At 42.9% G+C, this 22,136-nt stretch overlaps 2 protein-coding genes across 3 annotated transcripts; both read right to left on the bottom strand.

Moving 5' to 3' along the window:
* Positions 1-130: 130 nt before the first annotated feature.
* pdk3a (pyruvate dehydrogenase kinase, isozyme 3a) lies at positions 131-8,811 on the bottom strand. 2 transcript variants are annotated; one of them, XR_013772925.1, is made up of 12 exons: positions 8,439-8,811; positions 6,989-7,130; positions 6,797-6,868; positions 6,176-6,360; positions 5,983-6,072; positions 5,560-5,637; positions 5,329-5,405; positions 5,096-5,197; positions 4,906-5,013; positions 4,592-4,705; positions 2,169-2,411; positions 131-570 (listed from the first exon to the last, which is right to left on the bottom strand). XR_013772925.1 is itself a non-coding variant. In XM_079292467.1 (12 exons), exons 1-12 carry the CDS (start codon positions 8,539-8,541, stop codon positions 536-538), a joined length of 1,227 nt encoding a protein of 408 aa, XP_079148593.1. In that variant the 5' UTR covers positions 8,542-8,811; the 3' UTR covers positions 131-535. The 2 variants fall into 2 exon arrangements, 1 of the variants encoding a protein (XP_079148593.1); XM_079292467.1 differs by having other exon boundaries at positions 2,291-2,411.
* A 1,614-nt stretch (positions 8,812-10,425) lies between these two features.
* Positions 10,426-18,868, bottom strand: slc51a (solute carrier family 51 member A). Its single transcript, XM_079292469.1, has 8 exons — positions 18,756-18,868; positions 14,577-14,728; positions 14,422-14,495; positions 13,949-14,107; positions 11,935-12,046; positions 11,088-11,234; positions 10,743-10,848; positions 10,426-10,592 (listed from the first exon to the last, which is right to left on the bottom strand). Exons 1-8 carry the CDS (start codon positions 18,841-18,843, stop codon positions 10,444-10,446), a joined length of 987 nt encoding a protein of 328 aa, XP_079148595.1. The 5' UTR covers positions 18,844-18,868; the 3' UTR covers positions 10,426-10,443.
* Positions 18,869-22,136: the final 3,268 nt, after the last annotated feature.

Raw genomic sequence — 22,136 nt, forward strand, 5'->3', positions numbered from 1 at the left:
CTACATGTTAATCTGCACTATATGTACAAACTTTGGGAAAGTGTGTCTTTTTTTATCTTTTAAATTTCAATGTTCAAACGGCTTGGTATGTAAATAAATCAAAAAATCTAAAACTGAACGCGAGTCAAACTGCATTTCGCACACAAAAGCAGTTTTCTTTATTGTCGGGTTTGACAAGTTGATCTCATGCTGAATCACATTTGTTAAACTGCCCTGTGCTGGAGGTACAGTAGGATAGAAAAACAGAGCGATCGCTCCACACTGGCTTCATGTACAGCAAACACACCGTCAACAGTTGCATACGTGATATTTCCTAACATACCAGAGGAACAGAAGACAGTCTTTAACAGTAGACGTTGAGTACTCTAAATCACACAACTGGAATTGAAGCTGTCACGAAGGTGGGAACTTTGAGCATCACGCAGTGCGACTAGCAGGTTACGAAGGCTTTGGCAGTGATGAAACCTTTCAGTGAGGCTGAAAGGCGGGGGAAACGCTACAGGATGGGGGGGGGGGCTTTTCCATACTGTGTTCTTCATCTACACTTCTTTCTTTTCACATCAGATGGCGCTAAAGGAGACGAGAGAAGGAAGTCACTTCAGATTATTCAAATTCTTGACAAAATGGTTTTGGGCCGTGTTTCATTTCTTCTATTTACAAAAGAAGATTCTTGGTAAGAGGTCTGACATGATTGTAATGAAGGGAATTGAATGCGATATATCGCTGTGAAGGTTCAGTAGTAAGTGCACTAAAATGTTCCTGAATGTGATTCATGTTTCAAACATTTGGATGGTTTACCAAGAGATTAGTGGCTCCTTTGGTCTAATGCAATTTCCCCTGTTGGCTTTTCCCAACAATGCCGGATTTCCTTTTGTTTACAAAAAGGAAATGCGGTGAACTGTTCCCAAACTTGTCGAAAAAACTAGAGAAAAGCTGTTATCCAGGATAAAATAAGTTAAAACCTGTCAGGTATCAATTCCCTCTGGATTTTAGCTGTATCCTCCAATTCTTTCACTTCCACTCATGGCGATGAATACAAAAAGCAACCCTTTCAAAATACACACGCTTTGTGCAAACTCATTCAGAAGACAGGATTAGTAATACTACAGCTGAGACACCAAGCTGAATGGATGAAGCGCTGTTAGAGTCCGAGCTTTGAGCTTATGTTGCGTATCCACCATGGCGAAAGGAGATGCGATGACGTATTCACACTTTTATAATCCGCGTCAGATGCGACAGGTCCATCCTTCTCTGCGAGGGTTTCACACAATGCGTCATGCTGGTGTGGTTGAAGCTGCCAGGCATTTCACAAGTATCCTAAAGATGCTCCTTGGGTCCTTTAGTCGTTGTTAAATCAGGGTGCAGAGCCGGCTTTGCCGGCAAGAATGTCTGATGAGGGTCATTATTGTCTTCTTTGTGTAAAGTGGAAACATTTATTTAAAAAAAATACCTCTTTTTTCTCTTACATTCTCCTATTATAAATAAACTTCCAGTTCAGCCTTCAAGGCAGATTTTCTTAAATATGCTAGAAATAAGGCTTTCTCTCTTTAAAAAAACGATTAAAAAAAAAAAAAACACTTCTCGACGTCGAGATATTTAAAATGATGCACTGCTTTCTATATTTTTCCCAAAAGAGTTATCATTTTCTCTAATCTATAGGCAACCCTGTCTTTTGTTTTCCCCTGGCTTCAATACAGAACAGCTCTTCACTATGCCAATGACACACTGGCCTAATTGTGCGTTCTGTCAAAAGTGTCTTCCAAAAGGAAGGAAATGAAACCTCCTCCTCTTCCAATTCGCTCTGAAACTCAAAACCCCGTGACCCTGCTTGTGTTCCGAGAGGGCGAAACGGAACACAAGCCATTCGCTGATGGTGAGAAAGACACTCGATCAGCAGCGTGAGGCTCATCCAGCCACAGGGAGCAGCGGCCTCGTCAGCAAAGAGGAGGTGACTCTAGCCGATAGTATCGGCCTGATGGAGGAGGAAATGGAGTCAACATTAGTGGAAAGATTCACTAGAGCCAGTGGTAAATGCCACAAAAATGAAAGCTATGCTGATGAACGCCATTGCCATTGGGTATACAGATATATGTCACGGTCATGTATCTTTTCCAAAGCTTTAACCACCGGAATTTAAAGGCAAGTCTGATCATAAACCAAACATTTACCCAAGGGCAACCTTTCATCTGACATGCTCCGGGGCAGAGCGCGAGCATTTGGGTCTGCCAGCAGAGGGCAGGGTTAGCGGGGTCAGCTGGCGTTTATCTGTTGGCTTTGTATTTGGACTTGCTGGCATCGCGCGGCTCTTTGCTGGGGTTGCTCCAGTCGTCGGCCTCGGGGGTGGTCTTATAATGCCGCCACGCCGACTTGTTGAAGACAGGCAGCCGCTCGAAGGACTCACTGGAAAGGGCCTTCAAGTGGAGGAACAAAAGACAGTGAGAAATCACGTTCATTTACCTTTGAATGAAGAGTTAGCTTAGCATAAATATCGGCAGCGAGGGGAAACAGCTAGCTGACACCGACACTTTGATTATTGTACTAATCTAAGTACCATTAAATAGAAGAGGTAAAACATGTCAGGTTATAAGCTTTAGAGGTGCGGTGCGTCATGTTTGCTAGCGGTTTCGCTTAAGCCTGCAGTCTTTATGCTAAGCTAAGCTAATCGTCTTCTGGCTCTTCTTAAGAGTCATCCTTAACAGACAGATGAGAGCGGTGACAATCTTCGCATCTCGCCGAGTGTTGGAGGTATCGGCCGTGGAGATGTCTGCCTTCTCTAGAGTATAACAGAATTAGATGGCGCTCGGCTTGTGGTGCTCAAAAGTGCACAGAGGGAAGCACGCGTCTGACTCATGGACGAGAGGCTTGCACTTGCAACATGCAAACTTTCATGGCGTCCCCCTCGGGCTGAGCTGTAACGTCAGCTAGCTCAGAAGCGCTGGGTGAGCTAGCTGTATCGCGTATAGCTGCACGCTTCTTTCTGCGCGGTGATACGGTTGGCGGGCGTAGAAAGAAAATAGTTCCGATAAGAAACTGCTCACAAAAAGGTCTTTGTATTTTGTCGAGCAACCCGGTTTATGATTTCTGGAAGGAGACAGTGCGGTTGAGTTTTCCAAATTAATTTCTTTGGCGCTTTGAGCACCTCAAGCCGAGTGACATTTAGTCCCATTCAATGTTCCCTCTAAGCTGCGCGCTTGAGCAATCGCGCACTGCTCGCACATTCTCAGCGCACAAGAAAATCTATGCAGCGCATAAAATAAAATTCAACATAAACGTATTAATTAATATCTAATATTAGTCCTAATCTTATCTAATCAATTAAACCAATAATAATAATAATAATAATTTTGTTTTCTGTACTATTTTGCAACGTAACTCAGTGAGTGACAGGTGTCCAGCCAATGATACGATTCGGTTCACTTACGCTACGCAGCCAATCATAGCATTGACACTATTGCCCTGCCCATTCGCGCCGTGCAGGTTAGCTAGCTATCAACAGTGCGGCGGAGTTACGAGACGCAAATGCTAACCCCTTATCATGGCGAAACGAACGGGCAGCGACACATCCACTCACCAAGCCATTGGAAAAAAGAAATGTGGTTCTTTTAAGATGGAATGGCTGTCGGAGTATGTTCAAATAGAAGAACAAGCGGTGAAACTGGGTGAAATATGGACCAGCTGATGCGCATAAAGTCAAAGCATGAAGCAGACGAAGCCATCAACCTGGACAAAGTGTACAACCATTGGAGAAGTGAGAAGGACAGACGTGAAAAATAAGGTAAAATTTAAGTCAGATTTGTGCATATTCTAGTGACATTTATTAAGATTTTTAACTTATGGATATTAATCATTAAATTATGTTACTACTAGATAATTTATGGGTAGTAGAAATGATAATAAAAAACTGAGTAATTACATATTTTACAGACAGAGTTACAGGAATTTACACTGTATCACAAGCTACAGCACACGTCATTGTGCAAAATGTGAATGTTTTAATGTGAACAAAATGTTATGTCTGAAAGGTGTATATGTATCATTTCTTCCAGAACAGGACCCTCACACAGGCCACAACAGGACCTCACACAGGCCAAAGCAGGACTCTTCCCATGGCCAAGCAGGACTCTCACATAAAACATACTACACATCTCATGAACAACAAGATTTTTGTCTTTTTCCTTTAAAGTTTGTCAAATCACTTATATTAAAAGTAAACTAGTGAAAATTGCTGCTGTAATTTGATTCTTTTAATAAGCCATGTAACTTGCTATGATCCAAGGTTTTGAACAGGTGTGATACTGGTGTGTGGCCACAGCGTGCACATCTGATGTTGCTCACAGTGGTCCTCAGTGTGCTCAGGGAGCTTGTGTGTATGCCCAGACACATGAAAAATTAGAGGGAACATTGGTCCCATTATACCTGAGACAAGGCAGACACCGCTACGCCCGATACCTCCAACACTCTGCAACCTGTACCACAACAATCTAGGCTGACAGATATAAATATGTCTTTTAGATTTTGGATCGAATGTCCCTTTAAACTCCGACCTATCCGTCTTTGGGAGAAAGAAAAACATCTGACCAGCTGACTTTACCTTCAGATAGATTACAGCATCAGCGCCAACGCCATCCATGGAGTAGAGTTTCAGGTCCCCCTGGAAGTATCGGGCATAGAGCCTAGAAATTGGCAAACCGTAGCCAAAACCAGCCTGGATGGGGAGGGAGAGTGACAGAATTTAATTTCCCAGATGTCAAGACATAAATAAAAATATATGGGCTAAAAATGGTTGGAAATGGTCACCATGGTCAACACTGATTTGATTTTATGTCTGTGTGTGTGTGTGTGTGTGTGTGTGTGTGTGTGTGTGTGTGTGTGTGTGTGTGTGTGTGTGTGTGTGTGTGTGTGTACCAATGGGACGGCTCCCGGCTCCAGGCTGGGTGTAGGAGCAGTGGAGTACATGTAGTTGAACAGACGGTCGATCTTCCTCAGAGGAACTCCTCCTCCTCTGTCACTGATCTGAAGACGGACCACGGGAGAGATGGAGCGAGAGGCCCACGAGTATTTGTCGAATCACGTGTGCACTTGTGTCTTGATTTACCTTTATGGAAAGATCCTCTTTGCCCAGAGTGACTTTTGCCTTGACAGGCGGTAATCCCTCTTCACTGTTCTCATGGAGCTCCACTGTGGCTCTCATTGAGTTCTGCAAAACACCCACAGAGTTAATTAACTTAGCTCAGCACAAGTCCTCATGCAATTGTAGTCAGGTTGCAATTTGATGACGTTAAAAGAGCACTATAGCTGGGTTTGTGCCACTGATGCTGCACCGCTCACCTTGAAGAGTTCAAACAGCATGTGAAACAGATGAGAGGGCACATACACCGCCTGGATGGGCTTTCCGGGGGCCTTCACTGGAAGACAAAGAATGAAAGCTGGCTAATGAGATGGTGAGTGTGACCACAACGGCACTAAATTGGGACTCCACGTTGCTCGGCTACAGCTGTGGGACAGATTACGGGGGAGAACCGGTGGAAATCACGACGCATTAAAAACCAAATCTCTTACTGTTGAACTCCTCGATCTTCAGCTCGGGAGCAGCCAAGTAGTACTTCTCGCACAGCATCTTGGCTGTGTCGTAGGCATCTGATAGAGGAGGCGAAACAAACAAAGTCAGGGCCGAACAAGCGGAGTACTTTCACTGTTCGCAGTTGGATTCCTGCCACGGGTCACTAACGTAGCCGTTGAGCCTCGGCCGGGTCACAGCGGGCTGCTGGAACTCTTTTATAAACTATTATCATGTAAACACGCCGCTTACGTGCAGATGAACTTCCATTGATTTGTGTCACTGGTGATAAAACTGTGTTTCCCATAATAAGCACCATGCAGATTCATTTCAATGAAGCCAAAAAGGTAAACCCATAGATAACAAAGTATCCCCACAGAGAGTATAGAGTGCAGTGCTCTTGTAATTGTTGATTTTAAACTCACCACTGACGACTTCAGCCACACTGCAGGTGGGATCAATACTGCCGATGTGTTTCGGGTGGGCAGGGTTGGTGTCGTTACCAAAGAGGAGAGCTGCACAGAAACAGAAACAGGCCGGTCACAATAACGAACGCGCTGACCCAGGACGGTGTGCTTTGCGATCCAAGTGAACCGTGTCGCTGGTTTTGAGGCTCACTGTGCTGGTTGATGAGCATGCGGAAGGAGATGCGGTTGGTGTAGAAGCGGTCGAGGAAGTACTGCACGTTGCTGCTGATGGAGGGGTCAAAGCCGAACTTCTCCTTGTACTCGATGACTCCCTGGGCCATGGTGGGAACCACGTTGTTGTGACGGTTACGGATCTCAATCAAGAGCTCCAGGAAGCTGAAAAAACGAAATGAATCAATGCAATGAGGGGGAAAGTACAAATCCTAATTATGAAAGCACTCATCCATGAGGGAAAAACATGGTTTAACAGTTTTGTATCATTTTTAAAAACGTTTTTCTCAGCTAGAAACATGTTCAGTCAGGACGCGTATCAGCTGAACATCATGTTTTTTTTTATTTCTATTGAACCAAACGATTCGAGTTCAACGCTATTGTTCTCTAAACAGACTTATTCACATTCCTGTCATGCGTGACAGCTCTATCTCACCGGCATGCTTACAGCACATACACACACACACACACACACACACACCGTGTGCTACGGGGATTAACCGCAGCGGACTCAAGACATGGAGCCAACATGCAACAGCTGAGTGGATGACAAAGCTGTACTTGCATTTATGAATTATTAGTCAAGGCAATATTGTCTCACTCATTCAAAGCTTGGCAGTCCTCTGGTTTCCTGTTCTCATAATCCAGCAGCTCCACAAAGCTCTGCATGTACCTGATGAAGCAAACAAGAGGCCAGAGGGAGACTTATTCACGGTTATTCTACTGTACTGTAAACCTCATCGCCCGGACGCGTTGTAAAGCGTATCTCTCGAGCGGTGTCGAAATGTCTCACCATTTCTGCACCAGTCTGACGGAGGGCTGGCTCAGCAGTTTATCAGGCAGCAGGTTGACCTCTCTCATGGTGTTGGCCAGCCGCACCGGCAGCTCCTTACGCAGGAACATGTAGGATGTTTTTTCACAAGCATTGTTCCTGCCTGAAAATAAAAGAAAGAGAGATTGGTGTTTGTCAAAGCTGCACCATTTTTTTTTTTTTTTAAAGGACTGGAATATCTGCAAACTCTGGCACAGTTTCAGTTGTGAAAATGAACTTTAACTGGCAAGAAACACAATCAAGATTTAGTTTGTTTTGCTTCTACGTACCAGTGAACACAGCTGTTACTTAAGTACCGGTATGTGGTTGAGCGCTGTAGTCAGTTTCAATTTTCAACCTTTAATATGATACCTTGAACTCTGCTCCCGTCCCTGGCTGGAACCGCATTCACTGACCACCAACATCAGCTTGAACCAGTCTAGGAAATCATAAATCGTGTTGCCCGGTAGAGAGGGGGAGTCATGGAAAGGGATTTAGGGGAATTTATGTTTTAGATCATGTTTAGCTAAATGCTTTCAGGTTCTTCCAGCTGTCAAAAAAAGGGCTCAACGGTAAAGTCTTACAAAACAACGCAAAGAAACGTTCGCAGCCAGCAGGAAGCCAGTTGTGCAGATATTGTGTTGCTCTGTGAGTGACCTCAAGAGAGGCGACAGCAGAATATTATATTTTAGTGTCTTTGAGGGGGGGGGGGGGGGGAAACACGATGATCTTGCAGAATGAAAGGAAATATCTAATCACCTCTGCTGAAAGCAACAGCTTCCCCCTGATTCAGCAGTATAAGTATAAGGGGAAGGGTTCCTAAACAATAAAATAGGGCAGTGACACCACCAAATACTGACTCAGCCCTGCATGACAACATCTGCACGCTGCAGACGACCCGTGGACGAGGTCTCATCTGTTCCCCTTCTGAAACACACCTCTAGCCCCCACTGCTCTTCAGACATGAACAATTACTGTTTCTTAACGCGAAACAAGTGACGCACGATTTCCTGTACTTGCACATCCAATCCGCAGCTGCATAACAGAGAAGACTGTTTAATCAGAGCTGGATTAAGAAAACTAAACCTTCAGTGTGGCCATACCGACATTGTCATCTCGCATTGTGATGTCGGTGGATTAATCAGTGTGTCACGTGTCCACATAGTAAACAAACACCAGCATGCATAGAAACGTACCGCTGGTGCTGTTATGAGTAGTGAAAGTAAACACCACACGTGATCACACCAACATATTATGTTTCATGGCAGCTTGTAGAAGACCTCCGCTATTAATAGCAAGTAAGAGATTGCCTGTGTCACTTCGAATGTGGACAAATAGGGAATAGAATATTACAATGTAAGGCCTCGGATTCACGATCAGCAAGTCATGCATTCCCTTCAAGATGACAGCCCCGCTGCGTCACTATACTCACCGAAATCCAAAAGCTGCTTAATGGAGAGCGGGGACGGGGAAAACCTGGAGTAATACTCGATTTTGGGGGTCGCGTTTTTCAGCAGAGACGCGAAGATCCTCATTTTTAAAAAATTAAAATAAAAAGTTCAATGACGACGCCTGGGATATGTAACCGAGAGAATGAGATTCAGAAAGAGCACGACCATTTCAACCCCGGTAGTGTTGACGGTCTTCTTCTCTCATCGGCGCCCACATGGGTCCCAGTCCGCGAGACTCCGGAGGGCGCGAGACGAAGTGATGAATAAACGTCCATAAGGGAACACGATGGGAAACAAGCAGTGAGATGTCAAGAGGGCTACTTGGATCTAACGTTACACTGTTGTGTACGGAGATCAGCGCAACACTGTCAAGCTAGTTGGGATCAAATGGTGATTTCCGGTTACGTTTTTTTCTTCTTCAAAATAAAACATTCTGTCAACGGTATCTCGGTATTGGGTGCTTTGGGGTAACTGATAAGAAGCACTAAATATCAAGTTTGGTGAACATTTGTAAGAAGGTACCATTCATAGATAGTTTATAACGGCTTTTTAAATGATGATAAAGAAAGGGTATGTATTATAATCCCTTTATAAGAAAAATGGTTGCGTTGCCATGTTTTCGAAAATGTCTCTTGCTGGTTAATCATCCAAACACTTTCCACTTTATTTCGCTTTGTATGCTTTTATGCATTTTTTCCCAAACAAAACAAAATAAAGTGGGGTTATGATAATATCTTTATTGCAATAATATAGGTTGTGAGTAATACATAATTTCTTGATATAGAAACAACGATATAGCACATCAATACAAAATACACTTGCTTTGTTTTTTGGCTCTTAAATCCATTGCAAAAAGAGCTGCAGAGCATAACATTTCTTAACCTAACTAACTTATCATTTACAACTGCAGACTTCAGGGATTATTATAAAAACCCTTTATTAATGACTTGCTTTTTTGCCAATGGCTTATTGCGAGGAACCTTTAATTAACTCGGAAAGGTCCGGCTTCTCTCAAACCAATGACTGCTCTACAGTCTGCCGACGAGACTTTCTGTAACAGCTGGGAAACATTTTATTCTGAAGGACCAATATTAAGACATCCGGCCTATTTGAAACGTCTTGACGTGTTGGACAGCACGTACATTCGAAAGTCTAGACTCAACCGCACATGCGCCAGGCTTGTTGATACACGTCGGGTACTGGCTTAACACTGGGATGTGAGAAACAGCAGCAACCCAATTGGACGGGGGCGTTTCAATCAATCAAAATGGTTATTACCTTGGTTATATGCACCCACTGTACATTAATATGTGGTGTATGTATGCCCTGCTCAATGTCTCAAAGGACTGTGGGACGACTAACAGGTAGCTGACATGACAAAGTGCCAATAAGAAGGGGCAGGTGACGATTAATACCGCCATCTAGCGGCACATGGTTGAAGAAATTTAGCATGAAGGGTCAGTTGAACGTGATAACTGAAGGACTTTAGTCATGCCGGTGCATTTTATTTTATATCCTTTGAGTGTACAGAAAAGTGATTTGGTACTGCAATTGGGAATTAATATCTGGAGATGAGAATGCTGAAGATGTCAAATTTGTCTACCAGCAGACATAGAATTCAACATAGATGGAAAACATAATTTCTACCAATAAATTAACAATAACACTGTTTCGTTTAAACTGAGCAAATTCTTTATAGAATAATAACTGAAATAACTGAACACTAACCTCATGTATGCATCTATATCGGCTCTTTTTAGGCAAAATGGAATTTTACATGACACAAAGTGGGAACAATTATAACTGCGTGATAAGGTGCGTGATTGGTGTGACTGTTCAATCAAACAGTTTGAACCTCTGTTACACCCACAAGACACATTTAGGTAAATCTCATAATTTCATTTATTCACATCGACTTAAAAAATATTTCATCAAATATATGCAGGAAATAGAAATTACACACACACACACACACACACACACTTCTCATGCGGACACAGTCATTGTAACCATCTTGGAGTTTACGTCGACTTCCGGTTCCTCTTCGGGTAAAGGCTCATACTGTCGGCGGTACAGCAGGCGTGTCACCAGCGTGATGATGAACATCTCCAGGATCAAAAGCTGCTGACTCAACACTGCGGAAGACAGAGAGGTGAAGAAAGAATAGGCAAACGAAGGTCAGCTGAGAGTCAAAGGAACGTTCAAGGAGTCATTCATTCCCCGGATGGATTGACCAACTGTTGATGGAACACATAAACCACAAGGATGAATGGATGTTGACTCACTGTATCCTCTGGGTATGGAGGCGAAGAGCGGAGCGCAGGCGATGATTCCGTTCAGAGCCAAGATGTTGATGACAGCCGTTTGCAACTGACTCAGGATTAGCACAAGCTACAAAAAAAAACACACACGTCCACTGTTTAAGCTGACAAACGGAACCCTGGAAAATCTGACGGCCCTATAACTTGACATGTTGTTAGAAATGTTTACTTACAGCCAGCAAAAAAAAAAAAGAAAAAAAAAAAAATTATATATATATATATATATATAGTTATTGTCCACCATGAGGTGTGTAAACAGCTCTTTGTGTGTGCAGCACATGTGTGGTGAAAGCGTCTCTTGTGCCTTACCTGGTACATGGCGTACTTGGGGATGATCTTGAGTGTTCGCAGGGCAGTCCTCAGGTGCATGAACGTGATCGCTACAGGCCACAGGGCTGTGATTGTCAAGATGCCCACAAATGAGTTGATCCATATAACAGTTCCTTTAACGGTCACCTGAAACATGGTCACACACACACACACACGAGAGTCAGGAAATGAGCAAAGTCAACAAAGAATCTTTTGTGGCAAAATATTGAATACTTTATAACAGGTGAACAAAACACACCCGGAAGTAATGCATAGAGTCATAATGATTCATCCAGAATGTATCAGGAATTTCTGATGCGCACTACTAAGAAATTATTCGTCACTCAAAAGTCCCTTTGTGTTAACATGATTAGTAAACTCTTATTGGGTCATAGTCTTGCGTCAAATTCATATGCCAGAAATGTTAGATAGAAAAGGGCCTTTTAGGTCCACGCATTTATAATCTCATATAAATATGAGGCCTGCTGTCAGAAGCAAACAGCTGTATGTTGCTGCCTGACCTAACACACACACACACACACACACACACAGATATATAGATATATAATGTCTATTTACAAGCTAGTAAGTGTGGCACAAAGAATGTTAATCAAGCCCATTCATGTTAAAGTGTTAGAGACAAAACGACAGTGAATGATGTTCAAATCTCAACATCTTTGCTTTTGCCCACATAATATGATAGGTATTGACGAGCAAACATCAGCAACCACTGGGAATCTTGGCTATATGACGAATAGCAAAAAGCATGGAAAATAAATAGTACAAAATTAGGAATACAACAGCATGGAGAGATGCCGTCCAGTGTTTTTCCACGTTAGTAACTCACATCAGCCAGGTTAAATGTCCCGTTGGTCCAGAGGACAATGGAAAGGATGGTGAAGACAATCTTCAGGATGGCAAACTGGAAGGAGCCAAGTTTGAGCAGGAAGAGAGAGCGCCTGGAGATTGGAAAAGAGGAAAGTCTTTGAGAGTAGCCGCTGCCAATAATTAATGATGTTAGTCTCTATACGCATTTTAAAAACTCTTAAAAAGGTCATTGTGGAATTCTCCATTGAACCCATCACGGATAATTAGCACAGGAAGTTCTGAACAATTCAGAGAGGCCTTGGGCACACCTTCTTTCGACATGCCCATATTTGAATGGGCAACAGCAACATGAATAGTCCGTCTGTGATGCATTTGATGAGAAACTGGGCATTGCTTTAAAGACAAATATCTGAACATGTCTTGGCTTGACGATCATCATCATCGTTGTGTACAGCAGAACGGGCTGACGTAAAAAGGCCATCTGTGTCGTTGCAAAGAGTGAACGCATCGTAAGCGGTGCGTAGCCATTGAAATAAGCACATCTGTTTGACATCTGATATTTTGGTGAGAATTGCACAAAGCCTAAACAGACTGTACCTGCTCACAACAAATACCATATGAAAATAAAAGGTCATGACCGCTGACTTCATGCTAACTTGATGAATTAACTGTGACACAGTGTAAATGTAGCCTGAGTTTACTCAGTAACAACCGGGCATGCTGGGATTGCTGTGTACAGAGTCACACTGGGCCTTTAAAGAGTTGAATGGTCAGGAGTGTGTTCAACCTGCACCGGCACACATCTAGTCTGCGTCTAACCCTGTATGTACAGAGGATTGCTGAGTTTATGCAATCTTCAAACAGGCGAAAAACAACGGCAGAGTTCATTAGTCTGTCCCCTCAAGCAACACATGGTTGTAACCGTCTTAGGAGCTGCACAGGATCTGTGCCTCATGAGCACTGCAGGATGCTTTAATAATCACCTCAATATCGAGATTACTCATTAAAATGAAACTCTGGTTTATGAGATTTGTGCCAACGTTGCACTTTGTTGTTCTGGGAACTTCCTCGGGTTCTCGAAATTCCCTTTAAAAGGATAACCGTATTTCTTAGAACCTAATCTATAGGTTGCAATCATCTGGAATTTTTAAAGCAACAGTGCTTCAAATAGGAAGAACATGGGACCACAGCAGTCTCAGAAAGAGCCATTTTCTCTTTCTGCTTCACTTCAGCTTTTAGAAAAAATTCAAACAGAAATAGTTTGACGTTTTAAGAAGTACACTTTTACCATTTCTTGCACACAGCTCAGTGAGAAGGTTGACACAACTATCATGTCTGTAGAAAATATGTCGCTGCTTGTGAGGTTAGCGTAGCGTAAAGACTGGAAGCAGGGGCACACAGCTAGCCCTTACCTGTGTCCAAAGGTTACATCTCGCTAGTTTAATCTATACAAAAACCAGGGGGCGGAAACAGTTTACCTTTGGACAGAGCCAGTCTCGCTGTGTCGCCTTGTTTCGCTCTTTGTGCTGAGCTAAGCTAATCGGCTGCTGGCCGTAGTCTCATGGACACGTGAGAGTGGTGTCGTCTAATGTGACTCCCAGCAATAAAGCAAATAAGCGCATTTCCCGCCCTACACTTGCCAAGAACAGCTGAGGTGCAAGAAATCATTTAATTATCTTTTATGCTGCTTGATTTTCATTCAAATCAAAACAGAAAACACGAACGGAAATTAGGTCTGTTTTGTTGAGTAGCAAAGAAGATACACACGTTTAATGATTACACTACTGAATGCACAATTGGTACCAAGCCCTCTTCTGCTGAGGACAGTGGGATGAGATTTACTAAATCCACATGTGCTACTTTGGGACCTGACTAACAACACATGCTGCTGCCATCAAACTAAAAAACAGGGTTCAGAAGCGTTTCTCGGAAGCTGTTCACACTCTGGGAGTTGGTAGAAACTGGTAGTGTTTATTTCAGCTCTGAAAATTTGTTTTTTTGATAACCACAGACGGTGTATTGCTGCAGTTTACCTTGTGATGGCCACGTGCGGCAGGCAGAGGCAGCAGCAGCAGCACGGCCCCGTGCTGATCTTAAGGCGATGTCTCGCTCCTCGCTTCAGGAAGGCCTCATCACCACCCACCTCCTCCAACATCAGAATCAGGAACTTGAACACCACAATGGCAAAGTAGCTACAGAGAGATAAGAGTGATTGGTAAAAGGAAATTAAGGAATGAGGCACTTAGAATGAAAGACGCAGGAACAATGCGAGAAGTATGAAGAACGGACATTTGGAGAGGCAGGATTAAAAAAAAAAAAAAGACTAAAAAGCCGTAAAATCCACACGCATTGCACAACAGTCTGACTGTTTTCTATAAAACTCTCAGTAGGTTCAAGTTTCCCCATCTGTGATTCTTTACTGCAGGGCTCTGTGGGTAAAACAACAAAAACACACAGCACCCTGAGAGATGGTGAATCTAAGAGAAGCAGAGAAAGAGGGACCTACCAAGCAGAGGTCATATCAGTAAACATGGTGGCTCTGGGGATCCACATCCCCAGACACGACATGGTGCCAATCACCTGAAAGAGAGAAGACGCCATGTGAAGATACAGTATATTCAACAAACACAAGCCACATGTTTTTCACAGTGTTATTCTTACCGGTGCCGTCCCAGTCACCCAGATGATGACACTCTTCTTATTGGTGGGCACTTTCTTAAAGATGTAGACACATTCGTCTAGGAAGACCAGCATGGACACTGCGGCCATGAAGGTGAGCACAGAGTACAGAGTGATGCCAAAGCTGTCCAAATCTTGAAGGAGAGACGGGGAAATTACAACCAATTAGTCGTCTTCAACTTAGAGCTGGGATTTCTGGACCCGCGGGTCTTTCTCCAGAAATTGAAAATTGGTATGATCTCTATGAAGATAACAGGTATTTATGCTGGCCTTGCTTTTCACTGCCAGAAAACAACAAGGGTGTAGCATTTCCCAACAAGACTAAGAGTTAACAGCCATGCTAGCGGCTCTAACGGGCACAGCACTGCTTTGAACTAAATGCTAACATCACCACGCTAGCCCAAATTGACAATGCTAACATGCTAATGATGAGCCGGTATGACGTTTACCATGTCCGCCATCTTGGTTTAGCATGTTAGCAACATTTTCTAATTAGCACTAAACACAAAAAAGGACAGCTCAGGGGGATGAATGTCGTTAGCGTCACATTGGAGACATGCATGCTAAAGGTGAGCTTATAGAAGTTAAGAGTAAAAAACAAAACAGCCGTTTACAATCTTCGAAATAGTTTTGACTGACAACCGGCAGCCAAGCAAATATTTACTGTGCCTTTAACAAACAATGTTTGCCACATTTTGAAGGTTAATCAAATACTGATACCAACCCAGACCTGGGTTCAGGTTCTTTATGGACTCCATAATTATGTTTCTTTGAGGTACAGGAAAAGCGTCGACAACAATTCTATGTAGCCTAGATCATGAGTCAATGTGAAAGTGAAAACAGCAACATGTGGAAATCAAATACAGACCGTTGCCATATGGCAAAAATAAAACAAGCCGGAGGATAGATTGATAGATATTGTAACTTAAGCAATTGTTGGGCCGTGGAGTTTTCATTGTGCCAAATGATATGCAAGTTTGATGAGCTTTGCGTCATCAAAACACAAGTGTATTTCATTTTCAGTCTGGAAAGCAAAAGGAACTGACAGAGATGGAATAAGCGACTGGTTGCGCCACAATACACACCACTTGTCGTTCGATTATGAAAGTAGCAATAAAGGATTAAAGCCTGTGGGTGGTAGCCTGTGGGTGGTATTACGCTCGGTGCAAACAAAGTAATATGGTGTCATTTCCAGGAATAACTTTTCAGAAAGGAGTCAGCAGAAAGCATATGTCTCAAACTGATCGTCAAAGCAGCAGCAATGTTCAAAGTGAAACAAAGATCGAGAGGAAAGGTTTCGTTAATTGTTTCAGTATGTTGTAGATAATAGTTAGTACTCTGGCTAGCTGCGCCATTTACTCTGTGGCATCCAAAGTCATTCGGAAGTAATCACACACACACACACACACACACACACACACACACACACACACACACACACACACACACACACACGAACAAACAACAAAGATTTGTTTCCGTGCAAGTGGTCACTATGCCCTCTTGTTGACACAGCTTTTCCTTATGCTATTTTTTTAGTATGTATTTTAGTCCAAGTGGGTAAAGTGGGTAACCTTCATGTAGTCTTAATCATAAAAAAACCCAAATTGTTTGTTCAGAGAACACATTTAAAGAAAGGTTTTAAAAAGGACATATTGCAGACAAGCCCCATTGTAAAGCTGGGAAACTAAATATTAAGCTGCAACTTTATAAAAATGCCTCTAAATGTTATTAAGGAGGAATCACCAATATCAAAAAGCATCAATGACTATTTTTTTGCTGTACCTCAATAAGACCAAGAAAGTGGATCACTTTGCAATGGCCTCCTGTCCAACAAACAACTGACTTTAAAATGCTGCTGTTGGTTTACAAAGCACTGAATGGTTTCGGGCCAAAGTACATCTCTGATCTGCTGCTGCCGTATAAATCATCCCGACCCCTCAGGTCTTCTGGGACCGGTCTAGTCAGAACTAAACATGGAGAAGCAGTGTTGACTTTTTCTGCTCCACATATCTGGAACAAAGCTGAAGCCAGAAAGCTGCAGGTCTGCTGAGACACTCAGCTCATTTAAATCAAGATTGAAGACCATTCTGTTTGCTGCCGCCTTTAATTGAACCAGATTCAAGGATATTAATCAATGTCCTGCATTTTACTACTGTATTCTATTTCTTACACTGCTTTTTAGTGTTTTGACTGAACGAATGTTCTTAATTGTTTCTACATCTCCTTTTCTTTATGTTTTGATGCTTTTAATGGTTTTATGTGAAGCACTTTGAATTGGCTTGTTGTTGAAATGTGCTATACAAATAAACTAGCCTTGCTATCATACAAACACGTGTTATCATTTATTCAGTGATTTACTACTTGAGGATTTAAGTCATTAAAATATTATTAGGCTCTATTTAACCCTTACATACTGGTCCTATTTAATGTCTTCACAGTATGAGTCCGGGTCAATTTTGACCCAGACCAAGAATTCCCTCATAAGTGTTTATACCAAATGACAGATTTATTTAGAATGTCGAAATAGCCCATGTCTCATTAATAAATGTATGACTAATCCTTAATAAATGTTTCAGCGAGCATGGAGTGTATTTTTAAAGTTTTACAACATTCATTTTTGGAGAAAAACATCTACGATTACAACATTATCATGTCCTGTTTTACATAAGACATGAAAATATAAAAGCCATAATGATTTAAATATATTGTATTGAATTTGAAAATGGCATGAACATTCTGGAACTGTTTAATCATTGCACCCATTAAATGCTGTCCTCCCTGCTATATCATAAGAAATCATAATTATCAATATTAATTCAACATTTACCTCTTAGAACACAAAACATTACATAATAAAACGCTTATTATAATAAACTAGTCTATGCAGAGGGGCTGTAATCAGAGCTTTCCTCCACGTTGTCTTCCTGCTCTGACACATCCTCCAAATCACTATCGAGCTCCTCATGTTGGAAGAACAGATCGAGGGCCTGTTGCACGAAATCTTGCTGCCATGATGTCAGTCACTGAAATGGCAGCTCAGGTATACCTTTATAATGTCATGACCAAATTGATTCAAATGTGTTACTTTGTGGCACCCTCTGACCTCTGGAAGACTTCTGTTGCCGTCGTGCACCATATATGATCACTCCTGTGCTGTTTTACTATTTCACTGTTGCGAGATTCCCCCCATGCAACTTCAAAGACCAGGTGTCCGTCTCTGCGGGAACCACATGTCGTGGGAACACAGACAGCGAGAGGTCCCCCTTGAACTCTGTCACCACTGTCCCATAAAAAGTACACACAGACATGGCCTGTAGGCTACAGTTTCAAGATTCCCTAAAACCACCATATTCCTTGATTTGACCCCTGGTAGAGCTAAAATCCATCTCAATAGATACGGGTCAAAGTTGACCCGAAACAGGGTACAAAAATGTGTAGCACCTGTACAAAAGTATGACATTTTAAAAATATTTTCATTTTTGTGTATTTTGGGTCACTTTAGGAAAAGTCATCAAATTTCAGGCTAAAATAATGACGTTCAAGTTATTTTTACTGCTGTCAAATGTCAAAACGGGTCGAATCTGACGCCAGCAGTATGTAAGGGTTAACGTTGCTGCAGATGTCAGGCGTCAAAAACAATATTTCATAAATTTGTTCTAAAAGTCCCAATCAGTAACAAGAACTGAGCTCTGTCTGAACAAGTGGGATTATTTGGCAGTTAAATGTGGATTTGAATCTTGCCATCATGTTGTTCCTGCACGTTTTTAAAACTGAGGATCCAGCAGAGCTCTTAAGAAGAACCCAGCAAAAATCTTAAGATTTGTTTTGACTGAACTCACTGGGAATGCTGAGTGGTTCGATGCGGTCTGCCTGCTTCTTACATTGTGGAGGAATCTCAGTCTACTTTCTCTTAAAGCCAAGAGAGAAGCAGGTGGACCACTAGACGCTGTAAAGTTCCCAAAGTGGGGTTCGGGGACGTCTCCCACCTAGCCTCACTGTTGAGAAATACTGCTCTAGTGGGCAACTATAGGAAAAAATAAATAAAAAGCACACCCATCGAAAGATGGATTCCTGCGGATGAGATCTGGTCCGGTGCATAAAATATAACCTCACTCCGCGAACAACCATCAGGTGAAAATGAACCCCCGGTCTACTCACTGAGGATGATGTCGATGGCCAGTGGCGGCTGCAGCGGGCAGGTCGGGTCAGTGGTTCGGTTGGATCCGCTCTCCATTGTGGCTGCCATCGGTGGATGTTTTTCACAAACGCAACGTCCAACTTTCCTCGAACATTCACTGATGCTCGTTGCGCAAAACGCGTGGGCCCGTGTTCACCCTCCTCTCCAAAGATCCAAAGAGCGTCCTCAAACTTTCCGAAGAGGGATATCTGCCTCCCGGGCACCTATAACACTTGCTGCATTTGCTGGACCCGCCTCTTCCCCGCTGTCATAGAGCAGAGAGTCGTTTGCCAAATCACCAATTTACGCCAAAAAAACGTGTATTGTGAGCAATCGTGCCATTGTTTTTTTTACATAGCGACGTGAATGAATATGATTTGCCAAATGTCTTACCTTCCTTAACTGTGATTTAAGCGGTGTTTTCAACATTTTAATGCAGCATAAAAAAATAAAAAATTGCCAGATGCAACATTTGCTTTGTTCAAGAAATTAGAAGACTTTCGATCAATCTGTCATATTTTAAATTGAGTCACACCGACGTTATTTTTTGTTTTGCCACGTTCAACTTGTTGCAATTAGGTCAATTACTTTGGTGTGTGTTGTGTGGCCTGGGGTGTAGCTGAGAAAACCTGTGGCCTTTTAGGGAATAACTTGTTTGACATGAGCTCAGTCAAGTCCACATTCACGTACAGAAAGTCTTCCTCACTGAGGACGCACACAGTCAACGTGTAGGTATACTGGGTGTACTCTGAGAGGCTCAGCTCAATGTGTAGCGTTGCTCTCAGGGAGTTCTGTGTCACGTGACTTTCTCTTCTCAGGTGGGGATTCCTGGTTAACTATTGCTACATGGTTTCTGGAAAAGGGAAACACGCAGCAAACACTGATGATAGGAGACGTTTGTGTTTGTGTGTGTGTGTGTGAGATAATGTGGGGGTGTTTCTTAGGAATAGAGCCTGTGGTAACACAGTCACTCATACATGCCCCCTCTTTACCAGAGCAACATGCTGGGGTATCTTCATGTGAGGCCTTTGCTGCAAATATTTTTGCACCCTCGGCCGCCATTTGAATAATTTCCCACAACACTGAAAGGCCTGCATCGAGGTCCGGTGGCTGAATTAAAGCTCGTATTATACTGATCAGTGGCGGCTGGTCAATAGAGGGCAATGGGGCATGGCCCCACCTTGAGCCACACAAAAAAAAAATAAAAAAATTATACAAATTGTCAATATTTGTGTTTTTGAACTGTGGAATGTACCCAGTAATGTGTGTAAAATATGATATCTGCGCAAAATATATGCTTTTCATGCTAGTCCTCTCCGCCTTTGTGCCAAATTGTGCCGTATTGCTGTCAAACAGCAATACGGAGGCGCGTCCTCGCGCTCCGCTCGGCTCTTAGCCGGGAAGTGGCCGGTCCGCGTCCGTGGCTGGCAGGCAGGCTGGATTGTCTGTGTGACACCCGAGGCTCGACACAGGAACGCCAAGACTACACAGTTGATCTCAGAGGAACGAACTGGAAGGCTTCCTCGTACAGGTGAAAACCCGAGGCTCGACACTGTACGGCAGGCAGGTCGGAAAAACGAGCGGCAACGTTAGTTTCAGATATTCAGAGAGTAACAAATGGACTACTCACGGGTCGGCATACCAGGTAGGTAAACGGACAGACTGACAACCTTATCCTGACAAGAACGCGCAGCGAGGGGGGCCAAATCATTCTGGCCCCACACTGAATCTATTTGAGGGCGCTGATTGGCTAAATTGTATGTCACTCATTTATATCTTGAATCAGCAATTGGCTAAACTGCTTCATAGACCCGTCTCTTTTGGGCCAAAACGATTAGGCCCCCCAAGCTGCGCGTTCTCAGAGTGTCGTGCACACAGGCAGAGAGCACGAGCACACAGGCGGAGAGGACGAGCAGGAAAAGCATATATTTTGCGCAGATATATTTTACACACATTACTGGGTACATTCCATCGTTCAAAAAAACACAAATATTGACAATTTGTATAATTTATTATTATTATTATTCTTATTTTTTGTGGCTCATGGTGGGGCCAGGCCCCATGGCCCTCTATTGACCAGCCGCCACTGATTTCAAATCATTTTAACAAGTCTGAGCAAACGCTTAATTCCTGTTGGTCTTGGCTACGTCAAGGCACACCTTAGCTTACGCTTCTATTCCAGGTGCTCCAGACTCAGCAGAAAGGATTTGTCCCGACTGGCCCGAGTTGAATTATTAGAAAAGGTTTAAGAATCAACAGAGCAAGCTTCAGCCACAACGCAGCTTCATGAAGAATTACACCCGCAGTTGTATCCGTATTCTGCTTCGACTTATTTTTAGATCTGAACAAGTCTCTTGTTAAAAACAGATAGACTTGGAAGATCATCATGTCTTGGGACAAATCCTTGGATGAGGATTAAGGGAACACCTCAGCAACACTGCAGTTTAGACATGAGCAGCTGTGGGCCACATGTATCGAGATGCAGCCTCAAAGTCCAGACCAACTCCACTGTCATCTGATCGCATCATCCATTGAAGTTTTGATGCTCTGGTCTCCTACCAAGGGACACGGCTGGCTGTGTTTGTGAACACTTATTTGGAGATAAATCAACCTTTAATGATGGACTTTCCTTTCAATGGATAAACCATTCAAAGGTCTTCAGTGAAAGCACAGTTGCTTTGGCCTTGCGGAGGTCAGGCTTGTTTTCACAAGTCACTGTTTACTTTCCTGCCAAAACTGACACCGAGGTCATTACCTTGGGAGCGTATAGCTCACGTGTGCATGGACACACACTTCATACATGCGCACAAAACAGGTCAAATGTAAAAGATTGAAAAAATAAAGTAATTGATATGTATTTTTTACAATTGACAGTGTGTGTGATTCTTGTTCAGACTGTTTTTTTATTATCGGCCCACGACTTGGCATGTACATTACATGTCGTACGTGCCAAGTCATGCTGTTAATATCTGCAGAAGTAATGTGATAATGAGGATCTGTTCGGTCCCCATATGTCTAAATAATGATTTACAAACAGCCATGTGAGGCGCCTTTGTAGAGGAAATTACAACGAAGCATTGGGGACTTGAGAGAAAGAGCAGAGCAGTCGACAGCAGGGGTCAAGGGCCTGGGTGTTAGACAGATAGCAAAGGGGAACGCTCTTCTTCAATTTGCCCGTTTTACTTTTGTGTCCGAGCTTTACAAAGAGCACTTATTTAAGACGGTAGCGTTTATTTATCCAAATCCCTGTCGTTCTGACAGCACAAGGCTGCTGTAGTCAGCATTTTTTTTACATTAAAGATTTAAGCCACATTGACAACTCATCATCTCAATTTCTACTTTCTTTCATAAATATATATCCA

This window comes from Melanostigma gelatinosum (assembly GCF_949748355.1).
Source record: "Melanostigma gelatinosum genome assembly, chromosome: 20".
NCBI classification, from domain to species: Eukaryota; Metazoa; Chordata; class Actinopteri; order Perciformes; family Zoarcidae; genus Melanostigma; species Melanostigma gelatinosum.